We start from the raw sequence: 22,393 nt of genomic DNA on the forward strand, positions 1-22,393 counted from the left end.
CGAGCACAGCCTGCTGGTGCGGGTGCTGGGCGATCTGCTGCGCGTCATCCCGCTCGCCTTCTTCCTCCTCGTGCCGATGATGGAGTTTGCGCTGCCGTTTGCGATCCGGCTCTTCCCAAACCTGCTGCCGTCCACGTTCGAGGAGAAGCACCAGATCGAAGAGAAGCGGATCAAGCTCCTCAAGGTGCGCGCGAGGGCGGCGCCGGCGGCACCTTGAGGGCGGCGGGGCGGCCGGCGGTGGCAGCTCCCACGGCGTCCCGATCCACCGACGTCCTCGGCTCACGGCGCCGGCGCTCGCCTCTGCGCAGGTGCGTCTTGAGGTGGCCAAGGTGCTGGAGCACACTCTGGAGGAGCGTGCGAAGGAGCTGAACAGGGCGACCAAGGCGAAGGCGGAGGCGGGCGGCGGCGACGCGGAGGAGCCGTACCCGCGCGACCTGTTTAGCAAGTTCATGCGACGGATGAGGGAGGGTGCGCGCAGCCGAGAGACAGCCGGGATGTGCGCGAGGTACGGCGAGAGATAGGGAGAGGAGAGGAGGGCAGGGGGCGCGTCAGGCCGGCAGTGCTGGCGCAGGCCATCGCCGTGGGGAGGCGGGGGTCCTAGGCAGGCTCCTCGAGACTTCACGCGGGGTCTGGGGGGAGTGCAGTCCAGAGCAGCGGGAGATGTGGGGAGATGTGGGGAGATGTGGGGAGATGTGGGGAGTGCAGTCCAGAGCAGCGGCGATGCGAGTGGCCCTTGTGGTTGCGACTCGCAGACTCTCGTCACCTGCTGGGGAGATCTGCGGAGATATGGGAAGATCTGGTCAGAGATGCTTTTCTCTTCTCGCACCTGCTGCTGGCGCAGGCGAGCGTCTGTCGCGGGAGGAGACGCTGCAGGTCATGTCGCACTTCAAGCATGTCGACTCACCAGACGCGCTCAACAGGCGAGACACGCCGCCCCGCCCCATCTCTCCCCACATCTCCCCGCATCTCCCCGCATCTCCCCCAATCTCCCCGACAGGCAGCAGCTCACCCTGCTCTGCAACTTCCTCGGCATGCCTTCCTTCGGCCCCGACCCGGTCCTCCGCTTCCAGCTCCGCACCAAGCTGCGCCAGCTCCGCAACGACGACAAGGAGAGCATGTGGGAGGGCGTCGGCCACATCTCGCCACATCTCGCCACATCTCGCCACATCTCGCCACATCTCGCCACATCTCGCCACATCTCGCCACATCTCGCCACATCTCGCCACATCTCCCTCCGCAGGAGATCATGTGGGAGGGCGTCGGCTCGCTCACCCGAGACGAGCTCCTCGCGGCCATGCGCGCGAGAGGGCTGCCGAGCGCGGGGCTCGGCCAGGCGCAGATGGCGGCTGCGCTGCAGGAGTGGCTGCAGCTGTCGCAGAACCGCGAGATCCCGTCCGTGTTGCTGCTGCTCTCCAACGCGCTCCGCTTCGCGCGCGTGCGTGGCCCTAGAAGCGGAGCGCGTGCTCTAGCGGAGCGCGTCCTCTTGCCGTCCACCCAGCGCTCGAGAGGACGCGCACACCGGCGCCGCACACGTGTGCGCCTCCCGCCTACTCGCGCGGTGCGTGAGAGAGGACACTGCACCACCCTCCCCTGAGGCTGTTGGCGTGAGCACCACGCAGGTGCGCGACTACCAGCAAGAGGCCCAGGCGGAGAGGGAGGCGGCGGCGGCGTCGAAGGTGCTCGACGACGAGGCCGCGCAGGTCGCATCTCTCCCCATCTCTCCCCATCTCTCCCCATCTCTCCCCATCTCTCTCCCCACCTCTCCCGCCACCAGGTCGCGCTCTCGTCGATGCGCGAGGAGGTGATCGACTCGGCGGGCAGCGGTGCGGCCAAGGGGGCGGCGACCACCACCAAGGAGGCGCTGGCGTCGCTCGAGCGCGAGGCGGAGCTGGTCGAGGAGGAGAGATGGGGAGAGATGGGGAGGGATGGGGAGGTGTGAGGAGGTCTAGGCGGAGCTGGTCGAGGAGGAGAGGCAGCTCAAGCGCGCAGGCGTCGACAAGGTCCCGTCGAGCGTGCGGCCGGCGGAGGCTGTGACGTGGAGCGGGGGCGGGAGCGGCGACAAGGCGGCGGCGGAGAAGGCGTCGCCCGCGGCTGCCGACGGCGCGGCGACGGCGGAGGAGGTGGAGGAGGAGGAGGCGACGCGGCTGTCGCGGGAGCAGGTGCGCGACATCGCGGCGGCGGTGGAGACGCTGTCCGCGACGAGCGCGCTGGAGGGCGAGACGACGGAGTGGCAGGAGCGAAGTCACACTACTCAGCACTACTCAGCACGCCATTGCTAATCAGGCGAGAAGAAGGAGTGGCAGAAGCTCGAGGCGGAGAGGCTGGAGAGCGCGACCGAGATCGAGGAGGCAAAGGCTCAAGGTGAGACCGCCCCTCTCTCTCTCTCTCCCTCCCTCCCTGCCCTCCCTCCCTCCCTCCCTCCCTCCCTCCCTCCCTCCCTCCCTCCCTCCCTCCCTCCCTCCCTCCCTCCCTCCCTCCCTCCCTCCCTCCCTCCTCCCTCCCTCCCTCCCTCCCTCCCTCTCTTCTCTCTCTCTCTCTCAGCCCCTGCGGAGCAGCCCGGCGCGCCGTAGAGCCCCACATACCAAGCGCCGCCGCCCTCGCTCTCCCGCCGCCCTCGGTGGCGCGGTGCTCTCTCCTCTCTGCCGCCTCCCTCCCTGCTCCCGCCTCCCTCCTCCCTGCCCGCCTGCCTCTCTCCTCCCTACTTCCATTCCCACCGCACCCTGCCGCGTGCCCCGCGCCTGCCCGCGCCGCCAGGCTCCGCCTACATTGCGCGCATGCTCGACTCGCGCGTGCGCGTCATGATGGACTCGCTGCGCACGGAGATCGAGGAGGCAGACGGCTCGATCGGCGCGAGATAGGGGGAGATGGGAGGAGATAGGGGAAGATGCGTGGAGATCGAGAAGGCAGACGGCTCGATCGGCGCCCCATCCGAACGCGCCCCATCAGAACGCTCGATCGAGCCGCCTCCTCCCCGCATCTTCGATCGAGCCGCCTGCGCACGGAGATCGAGCCGCCTCCTCCCCCGCCGCCCCCTCCCCCGCCGCCCCCTCCCACTCCGCTTCCTCCCTTTGCCGCCCCCTCCCCCCCCGCCTCCCTCCCTCCCCGCCTCCCCCCTGTACCGCCTCGCCTCGCCAGGGCAGGCCGCCGCCGCCGCCAGCTGCGTTAGCGGTGCGCTGCTTGTCGTAGGCGCGTCGCTGCACGCGATCGACTTGGACGGCGACGGCGTGCTCTCGTACGAGGAGCTGATGCTCGCGCTCGAGTCGATGAACAAGCGGAAGCGGCCGCACGCAGAGCAGATGAAGCAGGCGGGCGAGAGACGTGAGAGCGAGAGCGAGCGAGAGAGAAAGAGCGAGAAAGATTGAGGTGATAGGGGGGGGGGGGGGGGGGGGGGCTCCTCCGGCTCTCTTCGACTCACCCGGAGCGGCTCCGGGTGCCCCACCCCTGCAGGTGCTGGAGCAGCTCGACCCAGACTCGGATGGGAAGATCCAGCTGGCGGACCTGCGGCAGCTCATCAGCGAGATGGAGCTGCGCGACGAGGACCCGCCGGCGGAGAAGAAGAGCTCGTCCAGCGCCGAGTGATCGATGTCCGCAGCCGTGTAGGATCTCTCGCTGCTTCGCGCGAGAGCGCAACCAATCGCTTACGCAGGGACAGCACCTCACAGTGCTCGGCACATTCCGATGCGCGGACTGTCTCGACTGAGGGCCGCTGCGCTGCTTTAGCTCTCGTTTAATTTCCTCCCTCGGCCTTCTCGCCCTCTCAAGACGCTACACAGTCTCAGGTACGGCCCTGCGCCGGCCGCCATAAACGATACCAGTTTTTTTCACACATGCGGCTCTCCGCTCTCACATCAACACGCACCCCAGCCACACCACTCCTTGACGATCTCCGAGCCAATGCAGTCAGCTACCGCCACTTCCGGCACGCTGCAGAGGCCGGACACGCGCATGCACGCTATCTTTCGTCCCTACCCGAGATGCCCGGCAGCGTGCGGCTCGATGCTTCGGCGCCGCTGGCCGCGGCGTGCCCAGCTTGCCTCGAGCAAATCCCACTGAGCGCCGATGACAAACGGTATTATGTACATGGGAGCCGCACCGCGAAACGCGAAGGCGAACCCAGCGGCGCGTTCAGCCAGCGGGCAAGTCATAGCAAAGAAGACAGCCCGGCCGGCGCCGAGAAGGCTGCCAAAAGCAGTCGCGACTACAGCGGCACTGCCGTGAGCAAATGTGGGGTGGTGGACGCCGTTGTAGCTGTGCCACTCGGCGAGCTCTCGCAGCGTCGGCACTCCGACTATCGGCGGAGGCGGCAAGCCGTCGCCCATATGAACATTCGGGGGTGTGGTGGTGGCGTGCCGTCCTCCCAGGCCTCAAAATTCTTTCTTTTCCCTTAAGCGCTGTCTTTCTGTCTCTTTGAGACATAAATAGGCCTTTCGCTGCTCTATTGCGCGCTGCAGTGAGTGGTGTCGAGGGACGTTGCGCACGTGCCTGGCGAGATAGATTGGTTGGCTTGGGCCGGACAGACCGAGCGATCCAGTCAGAGTCCTCGCTCGCATCCTGTCTCGACTCCTTTCCGTGTTCTCCCGTGGAGCGATGGTGGATCTTGTGGCTGATCACATCGAATGGGACAGAAGCGAGGTGCTCAATTGTTATGACCCCCCCCAATGAACACACCAGTGAGGGAGGGCGAGACGATCGAGCGAGGGGTCCCGTACCATGCGGAATCGACCCGGCTTCCAAGTCGCAGGGCCATAATCGACCGAACGTTCGAGACGACGACCGATGCTGCGTGCCCCGCTGGGGCGCGAGCTGCCGGTCGCGATTCGGTCCCTGCTCGGAAAGCAGCGCAGGTGCCCACAGACGTGCTGCAGGTGCTGCAGGTGCCCACAAGACGGGGGAGCGACCGGCACACGCCGCTGGCGCCGCCACCGGCGCCGCCACCGGCGCCGCCACCAGCTAACTTCGAGCCCGAGGCGGCGGCGGCGGAGGAGGACGACGACGACGAACAGCCCCGAGCCGCCGGCTGACTCGGAGCTGTGCGTGCAGCTGGCCGCGTGTGGCCTCGCCCAGGAGGTCCTGGCTGCGATCGCATGCAGACAACCGAGAACGGACATAACAGCCTGTAACACCCTCGTAGGCCTGTGCTGCACGAGTGGCCTGCGATTCCTGTGCGCAAGCGGCAGCGGTCAGTTGGCAGTGGACCAGCTTGGCTTGCTCGCAGCAACTGGTGCACTGGCATTGCTTGCAGCGAGGACGGCTCCCTCTTTGTCAGCCAGTACCGTGTGCACGGCCTGCTCAAATTCTCGTTCAGCCCATTGAACCCTAGGCGCCATTCCGAGGGCATCGTGTTTTTACCCGTGGCTGCGTGTACACGGTCGATATGGGTGAGGGTGAGACCACCTCGCTGCGCCGGCTGTCGCCTGCAGGCGAGCGCCTCGAGAAGCCGGGTCTGTGTCTGTCAGGCTGTAAGACCCAGGGCTCAGCGCGACCGGTCTGTAACCCCGTCCATCTGACTTTCTGTCAGTCACCCTTTCACTGCGCGCTGTCAAGCGCCATACCCCCCCCCCTTTTTTTGGACACGATTTGGACACGATTTGGTTCTATTTTCGATATTCTTTCCAGACACAACAAAACCCCGGGCGCCCGGGGGCCCCCGCGCGAACATCGGCGCACAGTGACAGATTCTTTTACCGTCAAAAGCATTTCATCGATCGAACGCTACGGCTAATTAAAACGGCGGGGGCACCGCAAACGAGAGGCCAAAGCGCAATTATCCACGGTCCGCCACGGCGCGCTCCCGGGGCTAGCGGCTAAAGGGTGTGGACCCTCCAGGGGGTTGTGAGCCGGGCCCTCCTGCTCGGCTCCAGCCGGTAGACAAGTCTTGTCATCAACAGAGTAGAAGGATCTGACCTCGGGGCCGATGTGACCAAGCGCTGGTAGCGTGATTTAACCTCACACCCATGGTCTCACAGTGTGCCGGCAGTCGCCGAGCAGTGTCGCTCACACAAGCCCCGCACTTAGCCCCGCAGCACAAGTGACTGAGGGCCAGTGAGGGCGAGCCCATCGCTGTCACAGCTGCGGCAGCCGCACAGTAGGCTGTGTCAACTGTGCAGAGGTGTGTGAGCAGCAGAGGAGCTGCTCTCCAGGCTTCAGGCGCAAAGAGCTGCATGCCACCGAAGGCGCTGTCGAGGTTCGCCGAGCGCGGCGCAGGTTGGGGGACACCGTCACCGACGAGCGCGTTGGACTTTTCACTCCGGACAAAAAACGCGGCACAGCGGACGGTGCGGGGCGTGCCGCAAACTTAGCGGCGAGGCGCGGGACCGTCTGCGGCGAGGTGGGTCGCGTCTCGTCCCCCGATTTCCTCAACTCACGGTCCACACCCCCGCCGTAAAGGATAATTGCCGTAGGCGTAGCGCGCATCCCGCATGGCGAAGGATGCGCCTTGCGCGCCTTGCGCGCGATGCACTTCAGACTACCGCTTTACGTTTGAGTTCATGCGGACTGGAATTCCTATATTTTGCGGTTCTCGACGTGTCGAGGGACGTGAGATGTGCACGTGTGCGTCCCGGGACAGCGAGGTGGGTCGGACGCGAACGTAGGAAGATCTTGCACAGCCACAGGGCCACACCGGCGCGCGCCCACCGCTCGCCGCTGCGTCCGGGCGGTGCCGGACCCGCGCCCCCGCACCCGTCGCTCCGCGCGAGAGCGCCGGGCCGAGCGCAGTCGCCCCCGGCGCGACGTTGGCAGCGCCCCGCGCCGCCCCCGGCGTGCCATTGCGGCTGCTTCGCCGCCGCGCTGCCGCGACGGCAGCGACGGCGGCGCGGCGGCGCCTCAGGGGGTGAGGTTGAGGGCGAGGCCGAACTTGTGCTTTGACGACTCGGCGAGGTGGACCGTGTCGATGACGGTGGCGAGGGTGAGGGTCGAGATGTTTGAGAGCTTGTGCTTGTACGAGGCAGAGAGCATGCCGTCGGCGTCCACCTGCGGCGAGCCGATGGAAGCTCGGCCAAGCTCGGGCCAATCGCACGCGCACCCTTGACAGTCGGGTCCGTTTTCTGATCTCGGCTAGTCTCGCTTAATCTCGCCTAGTCCCCGCCATACCCTCCTGGTCTGCGAGGTCCTTGTCTGCTCTCGGCGGATCGAATCTCGGCGACTCTCGGCGACTCTCGGCGAGTCTCGCGCCTTGCCCTTGACAGTCAGGTCCTTGTCGAGCTTGTACTGGCAGCCGAACGCGAGAGAGACCGCGTCTTTCTTGGCCGCCTTGCTCACCTCGGTGCCAACCTGGCTCGGGGCGGGGGCGGGGGCAGGATGGGGGCGGGATGGGGGCGGGGGCGGGGGCGGGTGCGGGATGGGGGCGGGGGTGGGTGCGGGTGGCGGAGTGGGCGAGGAGGCCGGGGCGGCGGGTGAGGTGCGGGGTGAGGCAGGTGGCGGTCGGTGGCGGGCGTGTTCGACCACTCACACACACACACACACCGCGCGTGTGTGTGTGTGTGGGGGGGGGTGTTGTGGTGTGGTGGGGGGGGGTGGGGTGTGGTCGGGGGGTGTTGAGGCTGCAGGCGGGGCGGTAGGCTGGGCGTATCTGCCCGGTGGAGAGGGTGGAGAGGGTGGAGAGGGTGGAGAGGGTGGGGTCTGGGGGGATGTCTGCCGGTTAGATTACACACCCCCGCACGGGGCGAGCCCGAGGCGTGTCGTAGGCTGGCGCGGAACCACCCGCTCTGTGTGCGCCGCGAGGACACGGCAGGCGCCGCGCGGGCGGCGGCTCCTCCCTCCCTCGACCGCCGCGAGGGGCGGGTCGAGGCGCGGCGCACGGAGGGGAAGGGTCTCGGGAGGGTCCCGGAAGGGTCTCGGAAGGGTCTCGGAAGGGTCTCGGAAGGGTCTCGGAAGGGTCTCGGAAGGGTCTCGGAAGGGTCTCGGAAGGGTCTCGGAAGGGTCCCGGGAGGGTCTCGGAAGGGTCCCGGAAAGGGCTCGGCGCCTCTCTGCTCCCCGCTGTGGCCTCTCGGCTGATCTCGGCTCCTCCTCTCAGCGCCTGCATCTTTGGAGACACTTTGTGGTAGTACGAGCCCGCGTACACCATCCCGCCCGGCTTGCCGAGGGCCTCGTTCAGCTTCGCGCACACGGTGAAGTCGGGCGCTACGTACTGGCACGCCGCGGCGTACTTGCTCAGCGACGACTTGGAGACGGAGTAGTCCGCGCACGCGCCAAACGTGAGCGCCTACGTCCCATACCTCCAGGGTATCGAATCCAGTGTGGGTTCAGCCAGTGGTATCTGGCGAGGGTTGCAGTGAGGGCTAGGGCTGGGGTGAGGGTGAGGGCGAGGGCGAGGGCGAGGGCGAGGGCGAGGGGTGAGGGTTAACTGCAACCCTCCCCTCACTATATAGCTGCATAGCTGGCGCGTGGTGTGAACTTGGCGGCCGTGGAGGGGCGGAGGAGAAGAGGTGGGGGGGGGGGTTTCGGGGAGTGGGGGTTGGGGGGCGGGGGGGGCAGGGGCGGGGGGGGGGGGGGGGGGGCAGCGGTGAGCGAGCGGCCGAGATGGAGAGAGCGGCAGGGGCGGCGGTGGGGACAGCGGGAGGGGAGCTGCGGTGGTGGCAGGAGCTGCGGTGGTGGAGCTGCGGTGGCTGCCTCGGTAGTAGTCGTAGGAGCCCTTGGCAGTGAGGGCGTCCGTCTTGTAGTCGAGCGTCCCCTTCCCCGACGAGAGCAGGCCCGGCTTGCCGGGCGCCGGCGTCTCGCAGTCCAGCGTCAGAGAGAGACCCTTCATCATGTTGGCCGCCTCGAGCGACGCCGACATGACGCCCGACGTCTTCAGCGTCACCTCGAGGTCAGCGCCGCCGGGCACCGCAGACTTGGCGGCGAGGCTGCCCGAGAATTTGTCGCCCGTCTTGTCCGCCTTGGGCGTGAATGTCTGCGCACGGCGATTCGCCACCCGTCAGAGAGCGGAGGCCGGCTCCAGGGCGCGCGCTGCGCAGAGCAGCGAGCGCCAGCCAGGGCGCGCGGCGCGGCTGGGCGCGGCAGGGCGTGGCCACGCACGATGCCGTTGGGGACCTTGGACTTGACCTCGACCGAATTGCTGCCGGTCTTGTAGTCCTTGGAGAGCAGGTCCGAGCACAGCTTTCCAATGTCCTTGAACGCAGTCGGCTGCAGAGCGGCGGGCGGAGCACTGTGTTGGCGGCGGCGCGCGTGTGTCGGGCCACACTCGTCGCTGGGCTCGAGCTTGCAGGGGAGGTGGGTGGAGCGGTGGGGTGGAGGCGGGGTGGAGGCGACACACAGCCATCGTTCGAGCTCGCGAGCAGGCCGAAACTCTGGTGTGGTGTGGGTCGGAAAAAAATGACCTTTCAGCGTGTTTCTTTTAAATTTTCGGCTGCAGTTTCCAGGTCGCTCCAACGCTGTGGGTCGCGAAAAGAATCAGGCGTACGTCTACAGAGATCCCCTGTGTGGTGGCGGCGTGCCGTCCTCCCATCCCTCCCTCGGCAGCCTGGTGTGGTGCTGTGTTCTTTCTTTTTTGACAGCATGGAGGGAGCCCATCGCACCACCAGGTGGAGGAGAAGTAACGGGCTGGAAACTGCGAAAGCGGGTGTGGGCTGAAAGATCGTAGGGGCCGAAACTGGGTCGCTGATAACCAAACAAATGCGCGCAACTTTGTCCCGATTGGAGAGGGTTTATTTTTTGGCTTGTTCGTGCGCCGGACCGTAATTACATTAGCTACCTGACTGAGAGCCCACGGCCGCTTGGGGCAGGCACCTGCGCCGAGCCTGTTTCTTGTTAATGATTAACATCCCGAGATCCCAAACTGTACCCCTAGGCCGCCGCCTCGGCGGGTTCGAGCTCCTAAACATTTGGACATGCGCCCGAGATGGCGAATGGGAATGCGCGATGATAGCGGCGAAGTCCGAAGAAGACGCACGTGTCCCCGCGGGCAAGAAAGCAGCTACCAACTGCAAATCGCAAGGCGATGACATGAAGCGAGGCCAGAGCGCCCGTGGCCATTCCTCGAGCGACTCGACGTGAGCAGCGCGGCTAAATAGTGGACATGTGCTCGCTAGCCCCCAGCAGAGCCGGGCGGAGCCTGGCGTGAGGAGAAGACGTTGAAGTAGAATCCGGATGCGTTCCAGATGGAGGCGCCAGCGATGGCAATCAAGAAGGCCGAGTGGGCCGTGTACGAGTGCCAGAAGAGCGTTGCGAGGGCGCAGGTAATCATCCCGGTGCCATAGTGCAGCCCCGCGTACAGCGCCTTCTTGAACTTGTCGTGCGTGGTGTCAATCTTGAGCTTGCTCAGCACCTTCTGCAGTCCTTTGGCGGCCATGCCCTGCGTGGTGACCCGGTCGTACAGTACTTGAAAGGAGCGGTCGCTCGTCTTATCGCCGCTCTTGAACACCCACAGGTAGTAAAACACAAACCACGGTGTGAAGAAGAAGAGCATCGCCTGGCCCCACAGCGTCCCGGTCGAGATGTAGCAACCGTACTTGCCACTGTCGCACGTGTCGAAGGCGAACGCTCCAGAGTCCTGTGCGAAGGGGGGGGGCGGGGTCCTGCCCCGCAAGCGCGCCTTCCCGATTTTCTGAGGGGGGCGGAGCCACCCGCTCGGCCGGCGAGACCCATCGTAGGGCGTGCGTCACAAGCATCGGCGCGAGGTGAAGAAAGACGGACGCCGTGTGGGAATAGGAGTGGAGGACGAGCGACTGCGGCGGCGGCGGCGGGGGGGGGGGGGGGGTCAGAGATCGAAGGGATACATGCCGTTGCAGCGGGCGGAGCTGGCGTTCACGGCACGGGCCAATGCAACGCGGTGTGCGGGGCGTGGCTGCGAGGGCGCCTGCGAGTAGGCAAGCATGGACCAGGCGAGCGGCCCGTTGGCAACGACGAAGAGGATCTGGAAGACTGTGGAGGAGGGGAACATGATCCACAGGTAGACAATCGCCAGGCCGTTGACCCAGTAGCAAAAGTCGTATAGCAGGTTGTGTTGCAGCTGCTTCTTGAAGGTGTACCAGCGCAACGCGCATAGGGCAGCGGCCACCGGCGTGTACCACAGGTAAAACTGCGCCGGCGCGGCGCCGAGCAGGTAAACGGTGGCGCAGATCCCAGCCACGCTCAAGCTGAACGACGTCTTGTCCTGCATCTTGATGGGCTGGGGCCCAGTGGAGGAGTCGCGAGATTTGGATTCGGCCAGCAGCTGTATCTCCGCTTGCTCCCGACCCTGCAGCCCGCCGAGCTGCGCGTAGGAGGCCACCGTCTTTGACTTCTTGTACACCGACCAGCCCACCGCAAAGGCGGGAAAGAGGCCGAGCAGCATCGAGATCGGGTCGCCATCCAAGGCGCCCGCCATGGTTGCAAATAGGCACAAAGTTGGCAACCGGGGGGCGGACTCTAATCAATCCGAATGACTTGCCGACGGCGGGAACCGTGACCTTCTTGCTTCTACGTACTACGAGAGGAATGTTTTTTAACTCAAAAGGGAAGAAAACCTGGTGGGGCGCGCAGGGACAGACCCGCGTCGCTCGCTGCAACGCACACTGGGACTTCGCGCATGGATGGGATGCCGCTTCACGCGCTTGCGCAATGCGCGCTTTCCGGCGGTCGGCGAGCGCACTTCTGGCGATGAGGGCGGCGGCGACGAGGAAGGCGGCGCCGACGCCGCCGCCGACGACGGGGACGACGGGGAATTTGTCCTCGTCGGTGGTCCGTCCGTTCGGGACCGCGCCAGAGGGGTAGGCCCGGAAGGGGTGGCGGCGGCGAGGGTGGCGGCGGCGCAACAATCACCGCGATCGTGGCGGGCGGGAGGTCGAAGGAGACCTCGGCCACCTCCAGCTCCACTGCCATGCGCGTGAGGAAGGCTGGCTGCTCCGCGGCGGTCGCGAAGTCTTCGACGGTCGGCCCTCCCTCGGCCTGGACGATGGTCACGCGCACCTTGCTATCGCGGCGGGGGCGGCGATGGAGAGGGGGACGGCGGCGAGGGCGGCGCGGACGGTGGCGGTGGCGAGGGCGATGAAGACGGCGGTGGCGAGCGTGAGCCGGAGGGCGGCGGCGGTGATGGCGAGGCGGAGGGTTGGGGCGGCGAGTATGGCGAGGCAGACGGCGGCGGTGGCGACGACGAGGCCGACGGCGGCGGCGGCGACGGCGTCGTGGAGGGTGGCGGCGGCGAGGGCGAGGCGGACGGCGGGGGCAGCGACGGTGGCAATGTGGCGGACACACTGTCGCGTACACTGACCATAAACCCACGATAGGGCCGCCAGCTCGCCAGGAGATAGAGGCGATGGCGGCGGCAGCGACGGCGAGGCCGACGGGGTCGACGACCGACGGGGGCGGCGGCGAGGGCGACGCCCCGACGCCGGCGGCGGGGTGGAGGCGGCGACGGCGAGGCAGGCGGTGGCGGCGGAGACGGCGAGGCGGAGGGGGGCGGCAGCGAGAGCGAGGCTGACGGAGGCGCGGGGGGCGACGCTGAGGGAGGCGGCGGAGAGGGCGAGGCCGAGAAGCTCCGTCTACAAGCGCGTTTCCTGAAATTATATCGCGAACTTCTTTTGTCTGTGCCACTGCGCGCGCCAGTCGCGTGTGCCCGGTGTAAACCGTGTGCTCCGTCTCTCTCTGAGCTCTCCAACTACTCTACCCTCGCCAAACGAAGGTGCGAGCTTGAGCGCGCGCCAAACGCGGTCCTGGCAGCCGTGAGCGTGACGGCCGCGTACGCAAGCTCGAGCCAAGAGAGCGGCTCGACCACCTGGTCGAGTGAAGAAGCGAAATTGGGCGGGTTGTGGGGTTGGGAGGGAGTGGGGACAAGTGACACTCTAAACTTGGGACGGCGCGGGAGAGGGCTCACCTCGCCATCGATGTAGTGCATCGCCTTTGGGTTCGTGGCCGCCACGACGAGGCGGGCGAGGGAGGGGCAGACCGCCTCCACGATCGGAACGAGGTACTTGTTGCGCGCGACGACGGCCGCACTGTTGTACGAGGTCGCGACGCCATCGACGACCGGCCAGCCTCCGTGCTTGGTGAGGGGGCTGTGCAGGCCGTCGGCCATGACCGAGGCGATCCCGAGGATGGGCTCCTGGAGGGGGAGGGGGGGAAGGAGGGGGGAAGGAAGGTTAGCATCGGGAGAGGCAGGGGTGTGGTGCTGGGGGTTGACGCGCCTGCACGAGCGTGCCCACGGCCGGCGACGCGAGCCACATCGTCTCGCCGACGGCAACCTCGGACGCCTGCTTGAGCGCCTTTGCCGGGCCGGCGGGCAGCTTGTGCGTCGGGGTGAGCGTGACCGTCGCCGTTGCGGTCGTCAGCGAGAGGAAAGACGCCTTGGCGGACGGGTCGGCCAGCGAGAAAGAGGAGACGACGTCGAAGCCGAGGGTGCCGTCCGCCCAACCGACGAGGATGGCCTCGCCCTCGCGCAACTCGTCGAGGCGGACGGTGCGCCCATCGCGAAGGGCGGCGGTGGCAGAGCTGGGGAAGCACGGCGGGTCCCTGGACTGCGGGTTCACGTCAGGTGAAAGCGACGAGGGCGGCGGCTTTGTGGGTGGGACGGAGGGCGGCGGCGGCGCGACCGCGCGCGGCTCGGTGTCCTCGCGTTCGTTGACGTTGGGGTCGACCTCGCTGACGGGCTGATTCAGGATATTGCCGGCTTGGGTGGCCGAGCTCCCGGCGAATATATAGTTCGCGTTGCGCACGGCGGAAAGTGTGTTGCCATCCTTGAACACGCTGGCCGTGCTCGAAGCAACCGTTCCCGCAGCCTTGAGTGCCCGACGGGCTGCCGATTGCTCGACGGGGTGGAGCGTCACGGTGAGTTTGCACTCTGTCAAGAAGCACTGCTGCGCAGGGCGAAAGGAGGCCTCGAGTTCAGTGACGTCGATGTCGTTCACTTCGGCGGAGATCGTGACAATGATGGTGAACTTGATCACGGGCACCTCCTCCACGACAATGCCCTCGGGGAGGGGTGAAAAGGGCGGCCGCGAGGGCAGCAGCGGCGCGGGCGGCGAGGGCGAGGGCGAGCCGGAGGGCGTCGGCACCGCCGGCGGCGGAGGGGCAGGTGGCGGCGGCGTGGGCGGCGGCGGCAATGGCGAGGCGGAGGGAGGCGGCGGCGTGGGAGGCGGCGGCGACGGCGAGGCGGAGGGAGGCGGTGGCGACGGTGATGCGGAGGGAGGCGGCGGCGACGGCGACACGGAGGGAGGCGGCGGTGAGGGCGAGGCGGAAGGAGGTGGCGGCGACGGCGAGGCGGAGGGAGGCGGCGGAGAGGGCGAGGCGGAGGAAGGCGGCGGCGACGGCGATGCGGAGGGAGGCGGCGGCGAGGGCGATGCGGAGGGAGGCGGCGGAGAGGGCGATGCCGACGGCGGCGTCGGCGACGGCGACGCGGAGGGAGGCGGCGGCGATGGCGAGGCGGAGGGAGGCGGCGGCGATGGCGAGGCGGAGGGAGACGGCGGTGAGGGCGATGCGGAGGGAGGCGGCGGCGACGGCGAGGCGGAGGGAGGCGGTGGCGACGGTGATGCGGAGGGAGGCGGCGGCGACGGCGAGGCGGAGGGAGGCGGCGGCGACGGCGAGGCGGAGGGAGGCGGCGGCGAGGGCGACGCGGACGGCGGCGGCGGCGAGGGCGAAGAGGATGGAGGCGGTGGCGACGGTGATGCCGACGGCGGCGGCGGCGACGGCGAGGCGGACGGCGGCGGTGGCGAGGGCGAGGCGGACGGCGGCGGAGGCGAGGGGGAAAGCGAGGGAGGCGGCGGCGACGGCGAGGCGGAGGGAGGCGGCGGCGACGGCGAGGCGGAGGGAGGCGGCGGGGGAGAGGGCGAGGCAGACGGAGGCGGCGGCGACGGCGAAAGCGAGGGAGGTGGCGGAGAGGGCGAGGTGGAAGGAGGTGGCGGCGACGGTGATGCGGAGGGAGGCGGCGGCGACGGCGATGCGGACGGCGGCGGCGGCGACGGCGAGGCGGAGGAAGGCGGCGGTGAGGGCGAGGCGGAAGGAGGTGGCGGCGAGGGGGGGTCCGACGGCGGCGAAGGCGGCGGTGGCAGCGACGGCCACACCGTCACGTTCGGGGCGGACTCGCAGACGGGGGAGGTGCACCAGCCGGCCTCTTGCACGCAGTGGGTCGGCAGGAGCGGGTCCCCCGAGCAGCTTCCCCCGAGCAGCTGGAGGGTGCAGGTGTCCACGCCTTGAGGGTAGTCGGGGCACGTCTCCTCCAGCCGCCGACCGGTGACCCCCACTCCCGCTTGGCTGGCGTCGCAATCGTCGTTTGGGTCTGGAGCCGAACGGACGCCCGAGTCCCAGAGCACGTCGAGACGGCTGGAGAGGTTCGCCACCAGCTCGGGGAAGTCGGACGTCCGGTTGTCCTGTTCTTCCGGGTCGTTGTCGATGTTGTAGAGGGAGTAGCCCGAACCGAATGGACCTTGCGGAAAGAAGCCCTCCAAGCAATTACACGTTGGGCCGACGTGCACATCGTAGCTCTGCACCTGCAGATAGGCGTCGTTATCACCCGAGCGTACTGGAAACGAATGGCCCAAATGCTGTAGTACGCTGTCGCCAGGAACCTCACATGCCGGCCCGTAAGCAGCCCCGTCGCAGTTCAAGTTGGGGTCGGGCCCGTACGCGACGCCGACCATCAGCTTCCACGGCCCTTGCCAGAAGGCGACGCCGGCTTGCCGGGTGTAGAAGTCTTTAGCGACAATCATCTCGGTCCTCGGCGACGCAGAGTTGTTCGTGATCGCGGCCCACACGTCGAGGCCGGCATTCACCACCTCCTCAGACGTGCTGATGTCGACGTGCCCGCCGAGCGCGGCGAAGGTCGCGTGCCAGTCGATGAGCTGCACTCGTCCGCCCGTATACGTCTGCCCCAGCAGCGGGCTGCTTGCCAGGCCTGGATGCCGGCCCCAGACGAGCGCCTTGAGGCGCACGCCGCCCTCAAAGACCTCGTACTTGTTCCCGCGCAGGGGGGCGTTGCTGCCGCCGGACGTGACCCTCCACGTGGCGGCGCCGTTGTCGGCGGTCATCGCCACGACGTGGTCGTCGTTCGCGTACGCGCCGGTGTTGAGCGCCGATGCGAGGTGGCCAACCGACTCGTCGAGGGCGACGGCGGCCGCGCAGGCTTTCCGGCGCCGCTCATTGTCCAGCCCTGCGCAGGCCGGCGCGTCCATGTACTCGTCCGGGTGGTCGCTCTTGTCGCCGCCCGCGCCACGAATCGGGACGGGTGCATAGTAGAGGAAGAGTGGCTTGTCGGGGTGGTACAGCTTGTGCTGCTCGATGAACGCGGTCGCCTTGTCGTCGTAGAGCTCCGTCTTGTACCGCCCGTTGCCGTCGGGCCCGATCGCCTCTAGCCCGTACCGCAAGAACGGCGCCTCGAAGCTCGCGTCGCGCGTCTCAAACGGCATCGCCTCCGAGTAGAAGGTGTCCCAGCGCGGCTTGAGCGGGTCGTTGTCGGCGGGTTTGGTGCACGGCGAATTGTAGCTGTAAATGTTCTCGTACTGCCCGAAGAAGCGCGCAAAACCGCGGCCGGTTGGCGCGATCGTCCAGCTCGTGTAGCCAGCGAACCACTTGCCGATCGCGTATGTCACGTACCCCTGCGCCAGCAGCTTGTGCGCGATCGTCGTCTCGTTCTTCGACCAGTCCTGCCCCTCCCTCCCGGGGGTCACCAGCCGCGCCTGGCGGCCCGTGAGGAAGGAGCGGCGCGAAGGAATCGAGATGGTCTCCGTGTAGGTGCTGTTGATCTGGATCGCCTCGGAGAGCAGCGCCCTCGTGTTGTTCCAGGCCTCCCCAATGTCGGAGCTGTCGTGAAAGTCGTTGAAGCCGACGTCGTCCGTCAGCACAAAGACCAGGTGGGGCGGCGGCCGCGGCGACGGCGGCGCCGGCGGAGACGAGGGGGCGGATGGCGGCGGCGGTGGCAAGGGCGAGGCAGAGGGCGGTGGTGGCGAGGGCGAGGCGGAGGCTGGCGGTGATTGCGGGGGTTCAGCGGGTGGGGCAGCGGGTGGGGCAGCGGGTGGGGCAGGCGGCGGAGAAGGCGGCGAGGGCGACGACGGCGGAGGCGGCGAGGGCGACGCGGAGGGGGGCCGCGACGGCGGCGGCGACACAGGCGGCTGGCAGCCGACGATGTCGGGCGAGTACCGCTGCGCGTTGAACGCCCTCGTCGTCCAGCCCGCGTTCGGCGTGCCCGACAGGAATTGGAGGCCGGGGAGCGTGCAGTTGAGGACGTTCGGCGCCTTGCCCGGGCCCGGCTTGCCCGAGCCGAGCGGGTTCTCCCCCGGCACCTGCCACACGAGGCGCACGTCCGAGTAGGCGCCGAGGCCAGAAGCGTTCCAGTACGCCTCGAACAGAGTCCCGGTCGTGCCAACCATCACCGAGAGGTACGACCCATTCGTGAAGGGCTCCCCGACCAGCTGCGCGCTCGCCAGGATGAGGCTGAAGAAGGGGTCCAGCTCCCGCACGTCGCTGCCGTCGGTGAGCCGCAGGAACTTGCCGGAGCCGTCGCCCAGCAGGCCGTCCGGCAGCGTGCTCGCGTTGAAGAGCGCCTGCACCACCACCTCGGTCGCGGGGGGCGTCGCCTGGCTGGGGTCGAGGACCGCGAGGGGCAGCGTCGTGAGCAGCACCTCGCTGCTGCACTCCGTCGACTGCACTCCGTTCCCGTCGAACGTACAGCCATTCTTCTCGTACCGCCCGTTGTTGAAGACTGTGAAGCAGAGGCCGTCCTCGCACGGCAGCACGCGCACGTCGTGCTGCTCGCCGAAGCGGCCCGCGCCGAAGCGGTAGAGGAGCGAGGCCGGCGCGCCGTCGCCCATCAGCGGCGTCTCGCTCGGCGAGGTGTGATTGATGACGTACACCTGAAGGTGGGAGAGTACTGCTGCTGAGGCGGGAGAGGCGGGGTCGGGTGGGGCAGGAGGATTCGAGGGGCTGGTGGTGGTGGGGGGGGGGCGAGGGCGGTCTGTGGGGGAGAATGACTCGAGGGGGAGACGGGCACCTCGTTGGTGTAGGCGCCGCCCATGAGCAGCACGTCCTTCTCCGCGTCGTACACGAGCGAGTTGGCGTGCACCCAGTCGGCCTGCTGCTTCCCCGAGCCCGAGTTGATCGGCACCTTGGTCAGGTTGTCGCAGCCGTCGCACACGTGGTTGCTCATGTACCACTCCCACACCACGTCGCCCTCCGTGTCGATCTCGAGCACCGCCTCGACGTACAGGCCGTCCTCCTCCTCGCAACTGGTGCGGCCGAGCCCTCTGGCCTCCTCGCAGCTGAGCTTGTACGCAGCGAGGGCGAAGAGGGTGCCCGTCTTGGCGCGCGCGTCGAAGGTCGAGAGCTCGAACTGGTGGTGGAGGCGGTGCGTCGCCTGGTTGACGCCCTTGGTGAAGAGGAGCTCGCCCGCCGCGTCGTACGCAGAGATATGCGACGCGCCGCCGGCGATGCCGATGTCGTAGGCAGCAGAGTAGTTGTTCTCGAGGCGCACGATGTCGCCGCCGGGCGTGAGGTAGACGGCGTGGCCGGTGCCGTACGGCGTGCTCCAGCTGTGGACGATGTCGCCGCTGGAGGCGTCGACCAGCCAGACGTCGGTGGAGGTGTGCGGCGTGATGAGCAGGTAGCCGGCCTCCTGGCCGTCGCCCTTGAGGAGGCCGAGCGAGGCGGCGCACCCGCCCTGCACCGGAACCGGGTTGGTGCACCCAATGATCGTGCCGCTCGTGCTGGCGCCCTCAAGCGACCGCCGGGCCGCCTGCCGGCTGCTGCCGCCGCCGCCGCCTCCACTGCTGACTCTGCCGCTGGTGTTGACTTGCTGAACCACGTTCGAACCGGATGCGGAGCCGGCGATAGAGACCCGCGATGAGAGCTCGATCCCGTTGGCGAGCCCGGCGATGCTTACGAGGACGAAGAAACGGCGCATAAAGATCTACGTGAGCGTGCAAACCGCGTGCCAAACGGCGTTCGGTATCACGCGAGAAAAAGAATTTCGCGGCCTCGCGTGGTGGCGGCGTGCCGTCCTCCCATCCCTCCCTTGGGTTGTCTAATTTCTTCCTTTCTTTCTTTTACACAAGGCACAAAGAAACAGACAACTCTAACACTCACACGTCATTGCTCTCTCTCTCTCAAAGAAAGAAACCAGGCAACGACGAGAGTGGGAAGAAAGATCGCGAGGTGGCATGAAGGTCGCTGCGAGAATAGGCGAGAGAAGACTGCGAAGAGAGATAGGAAGAGGCAGACGCCGCCCAAGGATGGGCGACGGCTAGCTCCACAGACCACACTCCTCCCCTTAAAATCCCTGTGTGGTGGCTTCCTGCTGTGTGTTTTCTTTCTTTACGTGTGCCTGTGTTAGTGCTAGCACGCGCCAGTCCGCGCCTGTGTCGAGCCTGTCTGCTGAGAGAGAGAGTTGTTTTCTGGCGTGCTAAGCACTGACATACAGAAGAAAAGAATTCGTACACCCTCCCTGTGTAGTACTTTCCCAAAAAGTGCAGGTGCGGACTGGCGCGTGGCTGGCAGTAACTCAGGCAAACCACGCTCAAAGCCGACGTTCCTCGTTCGGCAGTCGGGCGATGGAGAGAGATTTTTGGCAATACCAAACAACTCTAACACTCACACATCATTTGGGGCCTGGAGCACTGTTCACGCGCGCGGCGAGCGGAGGCGTTGTAATGGTGATGGCTGGTTGGCTGGTGCTTTTGCCTTGTAGCACCAGCCATCACCATTACAACGTCTCCGCGAGCGGCAAAGCTGCCAACAACAACTTAATCTTGTGCTGCTTTCATAGCTTCAACCTTCATTTCGGATTTTCGGAAAAGTACGAGGAAGAGGTTGACGAATCGCAACTTAATAAGGAACAAAGGAAGAAACCCCGGCTAGGCGCGCAGGGACAGATCCGCGTCGCTGCAACGCACACTGGGACTTCGCGCATGGGATGCCGCTTCACGCGCTTGCGCAATGCGCGCTTTCCGGCGGTCGGCGAGCGCACTTCTGGCGATCAGGGAGGCGGCGACGAGGAAGGCGGCGCCGACGCCGCCGCCGACGACGGGGACGACGGGGAATTTGTCCTCGTCGGTGGTCCGTCCGTTCGAGACCGCGCTAGGGGTAGGCCCGGAAGGGGGTGGCGGCGGCGAGGGTGGCGGCGGCGCAACAATCACCGCGATCGTGGCGGGCGGGAGGTCGAAGGAGACCTCTGCCACCTCCAGCTCCACTGCCATGCGCGTGAGGAAGGCTGGCTGCTCCGCGGCGGCCGTCAAGTCTTCGACGGTCGGCCCTCCCTCGGCCTGGACGATGGTCACGCGCACCTTGCTATCGCCGAGGTCCTCGAGGGTCATCTGCTCGGCGGTGACAGTCACAGGAGGGTCGGTGGCGGCGAAAGAGCTGATCACGGCGGCCTCGACCTGGTCGATGGCGGCCAGCGCACGCTGCCGCCGGGTCGCGCTGATCTTGAGAGCGAAGGAGGAGGCGGGGGCCTTGGCCTCGCCTGGCCGCATTGGCGGCCAGGGCGGCGGGGGCGGCGATGGAGAGGGGGACGGCGGCGAGGGCGGCGCCGACGGTGGCGGTGGCGAGGGCGATGAGGACGGTGGTGGCGAAGGTGAGCCGGAGGGCGGCGGCGGTGATGGCGAGGCGGAGGGTGGGGGCGGCGAGTGGGGCGAGGCTGACGGAGGAGGTGGCGACGGCGAGGCCGACGGCGGCGGCGGCGACGGCGTCGTGGAGGGTGCCGCGGGTGGCGATGGTGGCGGCCGAGGAGGCGATGGCGGCTGCGCAGCCCAGCACACCTGCGGTGATAGGGGGGGGGGGGCGCACGGACTGGGCACCGGGGCTGGGTGAGCGCGAGAGGCGGGGATAGGGCAGTGTGTGGGAGCCAGAGGTGCAGGGAGGGGAGCGCGCGCCTTCCAGCCTGGCCTGGTTTCGATCTCGTCAGAGACCCACGCCATGTTCCCATCCGACGGCACGACCCCGGCCGGGCCCGAGGTGCCGCAGTACTTGACGCCGTTGACGAGGAGGTAGTCGTAGGTGCAGTCATTCGTGGGGTCGCCGTCGCCGTCGTAGTCGAAGTAAGAGTCCTCGTCCCCCTCCACGTCAAAGGCGATCACATCCAGCGCGGCCTGCGGCAGGCCAGTGATGGTGCAGTCCTTGAAGTTTGCGTAGTCGTTCGGGAACTCGGGCGAAGTGGCGCAGCCGCCGTCGGTGATCAAGCACGGGCCGTCGACGACGCAGACGTCACCGAGCGGGCATGGCGGCAGGGGCGGCGGGGACGGCGGCGGTGGAGAGAGCGGCGGGGACGGCGGGGGCGGGTACGGCGTGGCATCGGTGTCGGCGGCGCCCGCGAGAATCCAGTCCGCGTAGTGCGCGACGCGCGCGTAGACGCCCGGGTAGTCTGGATCGGCACATCCGATTCCCCACGAGACGACTCCAACCAGCACGGGCTCAGCGCCCGCAGCGCTCCACAGCGGTCCGCCCGAGTCTCCCTGGCAGGCATCCCCCCTGGCAGAGCCGTCGGATGCACAGAGCATCCCTGTCATGTCGGCTCTCCCGTAGGCCGCCTCGCAGCCCACATTCGCGACGCCGATGACGTCGGCCTCGCGCAGCACATCCGAGGTCGGCGGGCTAGCCCTCGGGCTAGAGCTTGTTCTTCCCCAGCCAGCCACGGTCAGCTGGGATCCAGCCCAGTCGTCGATTCCGGTGTCGATCGCGATGATCGGCGTCTCCTGTCCCGCGCAGGGCGCGGGCGACGACAGGTAGAGCAACGCGACGTCGGCGCCTTCCGTGACTGATGAGTAGTCCGGGTGGACCTTGATACTTGAGACAAAAATGTTGGCTGCGCAGCCGTCAGCTCCTCCGCGCTCGTTCTCTAGCTCGTTCATCTCTGCCGCCGCCGTCATGGTGATGTCGTGACGATGGACGGAGGCCCAAACGGATTCGAGGTAGGTGCCGTGGTCGTCGACTAGGCAGTGCGCCGCGGTCAGCACAACGCTCGAGTTGACGAGGCTTCCGGCGCAGAAGTATCCGCTGGAGCGGAAGGTGTACAACGCAACGGCTCCTGCCTGTCTAGACGTGGAGTCGCGAGGGCTAGCCTGGCCCTTGCCCCACCACCTTCGTGTGTGTGGAGAAGCTTCCTTGACCTGACCTGGCCTTAGGGGCCTTGCGTCGAGTGGGCGCTCGACCACATCTTCTACACGCCGCGCACGCTGCAGCTCGCCGAGCGGTGGGCTACCCTCGAGGCGAACCACCGCCCCTCTTCCTCTCCCCTCACCCTCCTCCACCCCCCCCCCCTCCTGGGGGTGAGTTGAGAAGTTTTCCTCCCCTTCCCTCCCCTTCCCACAGGGAGACCCGAAGTGGGGGGCCACAGGCCTCCCCTCCTTGTGGGGCCGGGTCCGACCCCCTGCCGGTGGGCGAGCCTTTTGCGCCGTGTGGAGCCGCGGAGGCTCGCAGGGGCCTCTCTCTCTCTCTTTCGTTCTCTCTTTCTCTCTTTCTTTCTCTTTTTCTTTTTCTCTCCCCCCCCCCCCCCCCTCCC

General features: G+C 67.4%; 5 protein-coding genes across 5 annotated transcripts in view; 1 reads left to right on the forward strand and 4 right to left on the reverse strand.

Moving 5' to 3' along the window:
• Positions 1–3,751, forward strand: part of EMIHUDRAFT_444486 (hypothetical protein) — a 4,136-nt gene extending 385 nt beyond the window's left edge. Inside the window, exons 1-12 of the mRNA XM_005773744.1 lie at positions 1–184; positions 309–468; positions 842–920; positions 998–1,109; positions 1,241–1,435; positions 1,620–1,700; positions 1,775–1,882; positions 1,950–2,214; positions 2,284–2,361; positions 2,755–2,847; positions 3,187–3,305; positions 3,448–3,751. The exon at positions 1–184 is cut by the window's left edge and continues 385 nt beyond it. Of these exons, the coding sequence (XP_005773801.1) occupies positions 1–184; positions 309–468; positions 842–920; positions 998–1,109; positions 1,241–1,435; positions 1,620–1,700; positions 1,775–1,882; positions 1,950–2,214; positions 2,284–2,361; positions 2,755–2,847; positions 3,187–3,305; positions 3,448–3,579 (1,606 nt within the window). The 3' untranslated portion in view covers positions 3,580–3,751. The remainder of the gene's footprint in view (positions 185–308; positions 469–841; positions 921–997; positions 1,110–1,240; positions 1,436–1,619; positions 1,701–1,774; positions 1,883–1,949; positions 2,215–2,283; positions 2,362–2,754; positions 2,848–3,186; positions 3,306–3,447) is intronic.
• A 2,705-nt stretch (positions 3,752–6,456) lies between these two features.
• Positions 6,457–9,290, reverse strand: EMIHUDRAFT_444491 (hypothetical protein). The gene is made up of 7 exons (XM_005773745.1): positions 9,254–9,290; positions 9,016–9,123; positions 8,553–8,890; positions 8,346–8,394; positions 8,036–8,203; positions 7,174–7,272; positions 6,457–6,972 (listed from the first exon to the last, which is right to left on the reverse strand). The coding sequence occupies exons 1-7, from the start codon at positions 9,257–9,259 to the stop codon at positions 6,826–6,828; spliced, it is 915 nt and encodes a 304-aa protein (XP_005773802.1). The 5' UTR covers positions 9,260–9,290; the 3' UTR covers positions 6,457–6,825.
• Positions 9,291–10,024: 734 nt separating this feature from the next.
• Positions 10,025–10,607, reverse strand: EMIHUDRAFT_241275 (hypothetical protein; the record flags this gene model as incomplete). Its single annotated transcript, XM_005773746.1, has 2 exons — positions 10,025–10,489; positions 10,563–10,607. The coding sequence occupies 2 exons, from the start codon at positions 10,605–10,607 to the stop codon at positions 10,025–10,027; spliced, it is 510 nt and encodes a 169-aa protein (XP_005773803.1).
• Positions 10,608–12,589: 1,982 nt separating this feature from the next.
• Positions 12,590–13,337, reverse strand: EMIHUDRAFT_368780 (hypothetical protein; the record flags this gene model as incomplete). Its single annotated transcript, XM_005773747.1, has 3 exons — positions 12,590–12,691; positions 12,791–13,018; positions 13,101–13,337. Coding segments are annotated over 3 exons (567 nt in total), but the record flags the coding sequence as incomplete, so codon positions are not given.
• Positions 13,338–19,640: 6,303 nt separating this feature from the next.
• Positions 19,641–22,048, reverse strand: EMIHUDRAFT_241277 (hypothetical protein; the record flags this gene model as incomplete). Its single annotated transcript, XM_005773748.1, has 6 exons — positions 19,641–19,721; positions 19,793–19,840; positions 20,034–20,354; positions 20,805–21,038; positions 21,297–21,972; positions 22,044–22,048. 6 exons carry the CDS (start codon positions 22,046–22,048, stop codon positions 19,641–19,643), a joined length of 1,365 nt encoding a protein of 454 aa, XP_005773805.1.
• Between the last annotated feature and the right edge of the window lie 345 nt (positions 22,049–22,393).

Source organism: Emiliania huxleyi (assembly GCF_000372725.1).
Source record: "Emiliania huxleyi CCMP1516 unplaced genomic scaffold EMIHUscaffold_328, whole genome shotgun sequence".
Lineage (NCBI taxonomy): Eukaryota > Haptophyta > Isochrysidales > Noelaerhabdaceae > Emiliania > Emiliania huxleyi.

Coding starts and splice junctions, on each gene's coding strand:
- EMIHUDRAFT_444491 (XM_005773745.1), bottom strand. Junction 8,395..8,552: donor ACCGCAGCTCCCCTCCCGCT/GTCCCCACCGCC, acceptor ACGGCCGCCAAG/TTCACACCACGCGCCAGCTA. Junction 7,273..8,035: donor CGGGCTCGTACTACCACAAA/GTGTCTCCAAAG, acceptor GCCCCGAGCCAG/GTTGGCACCGAGGTGAGCAA.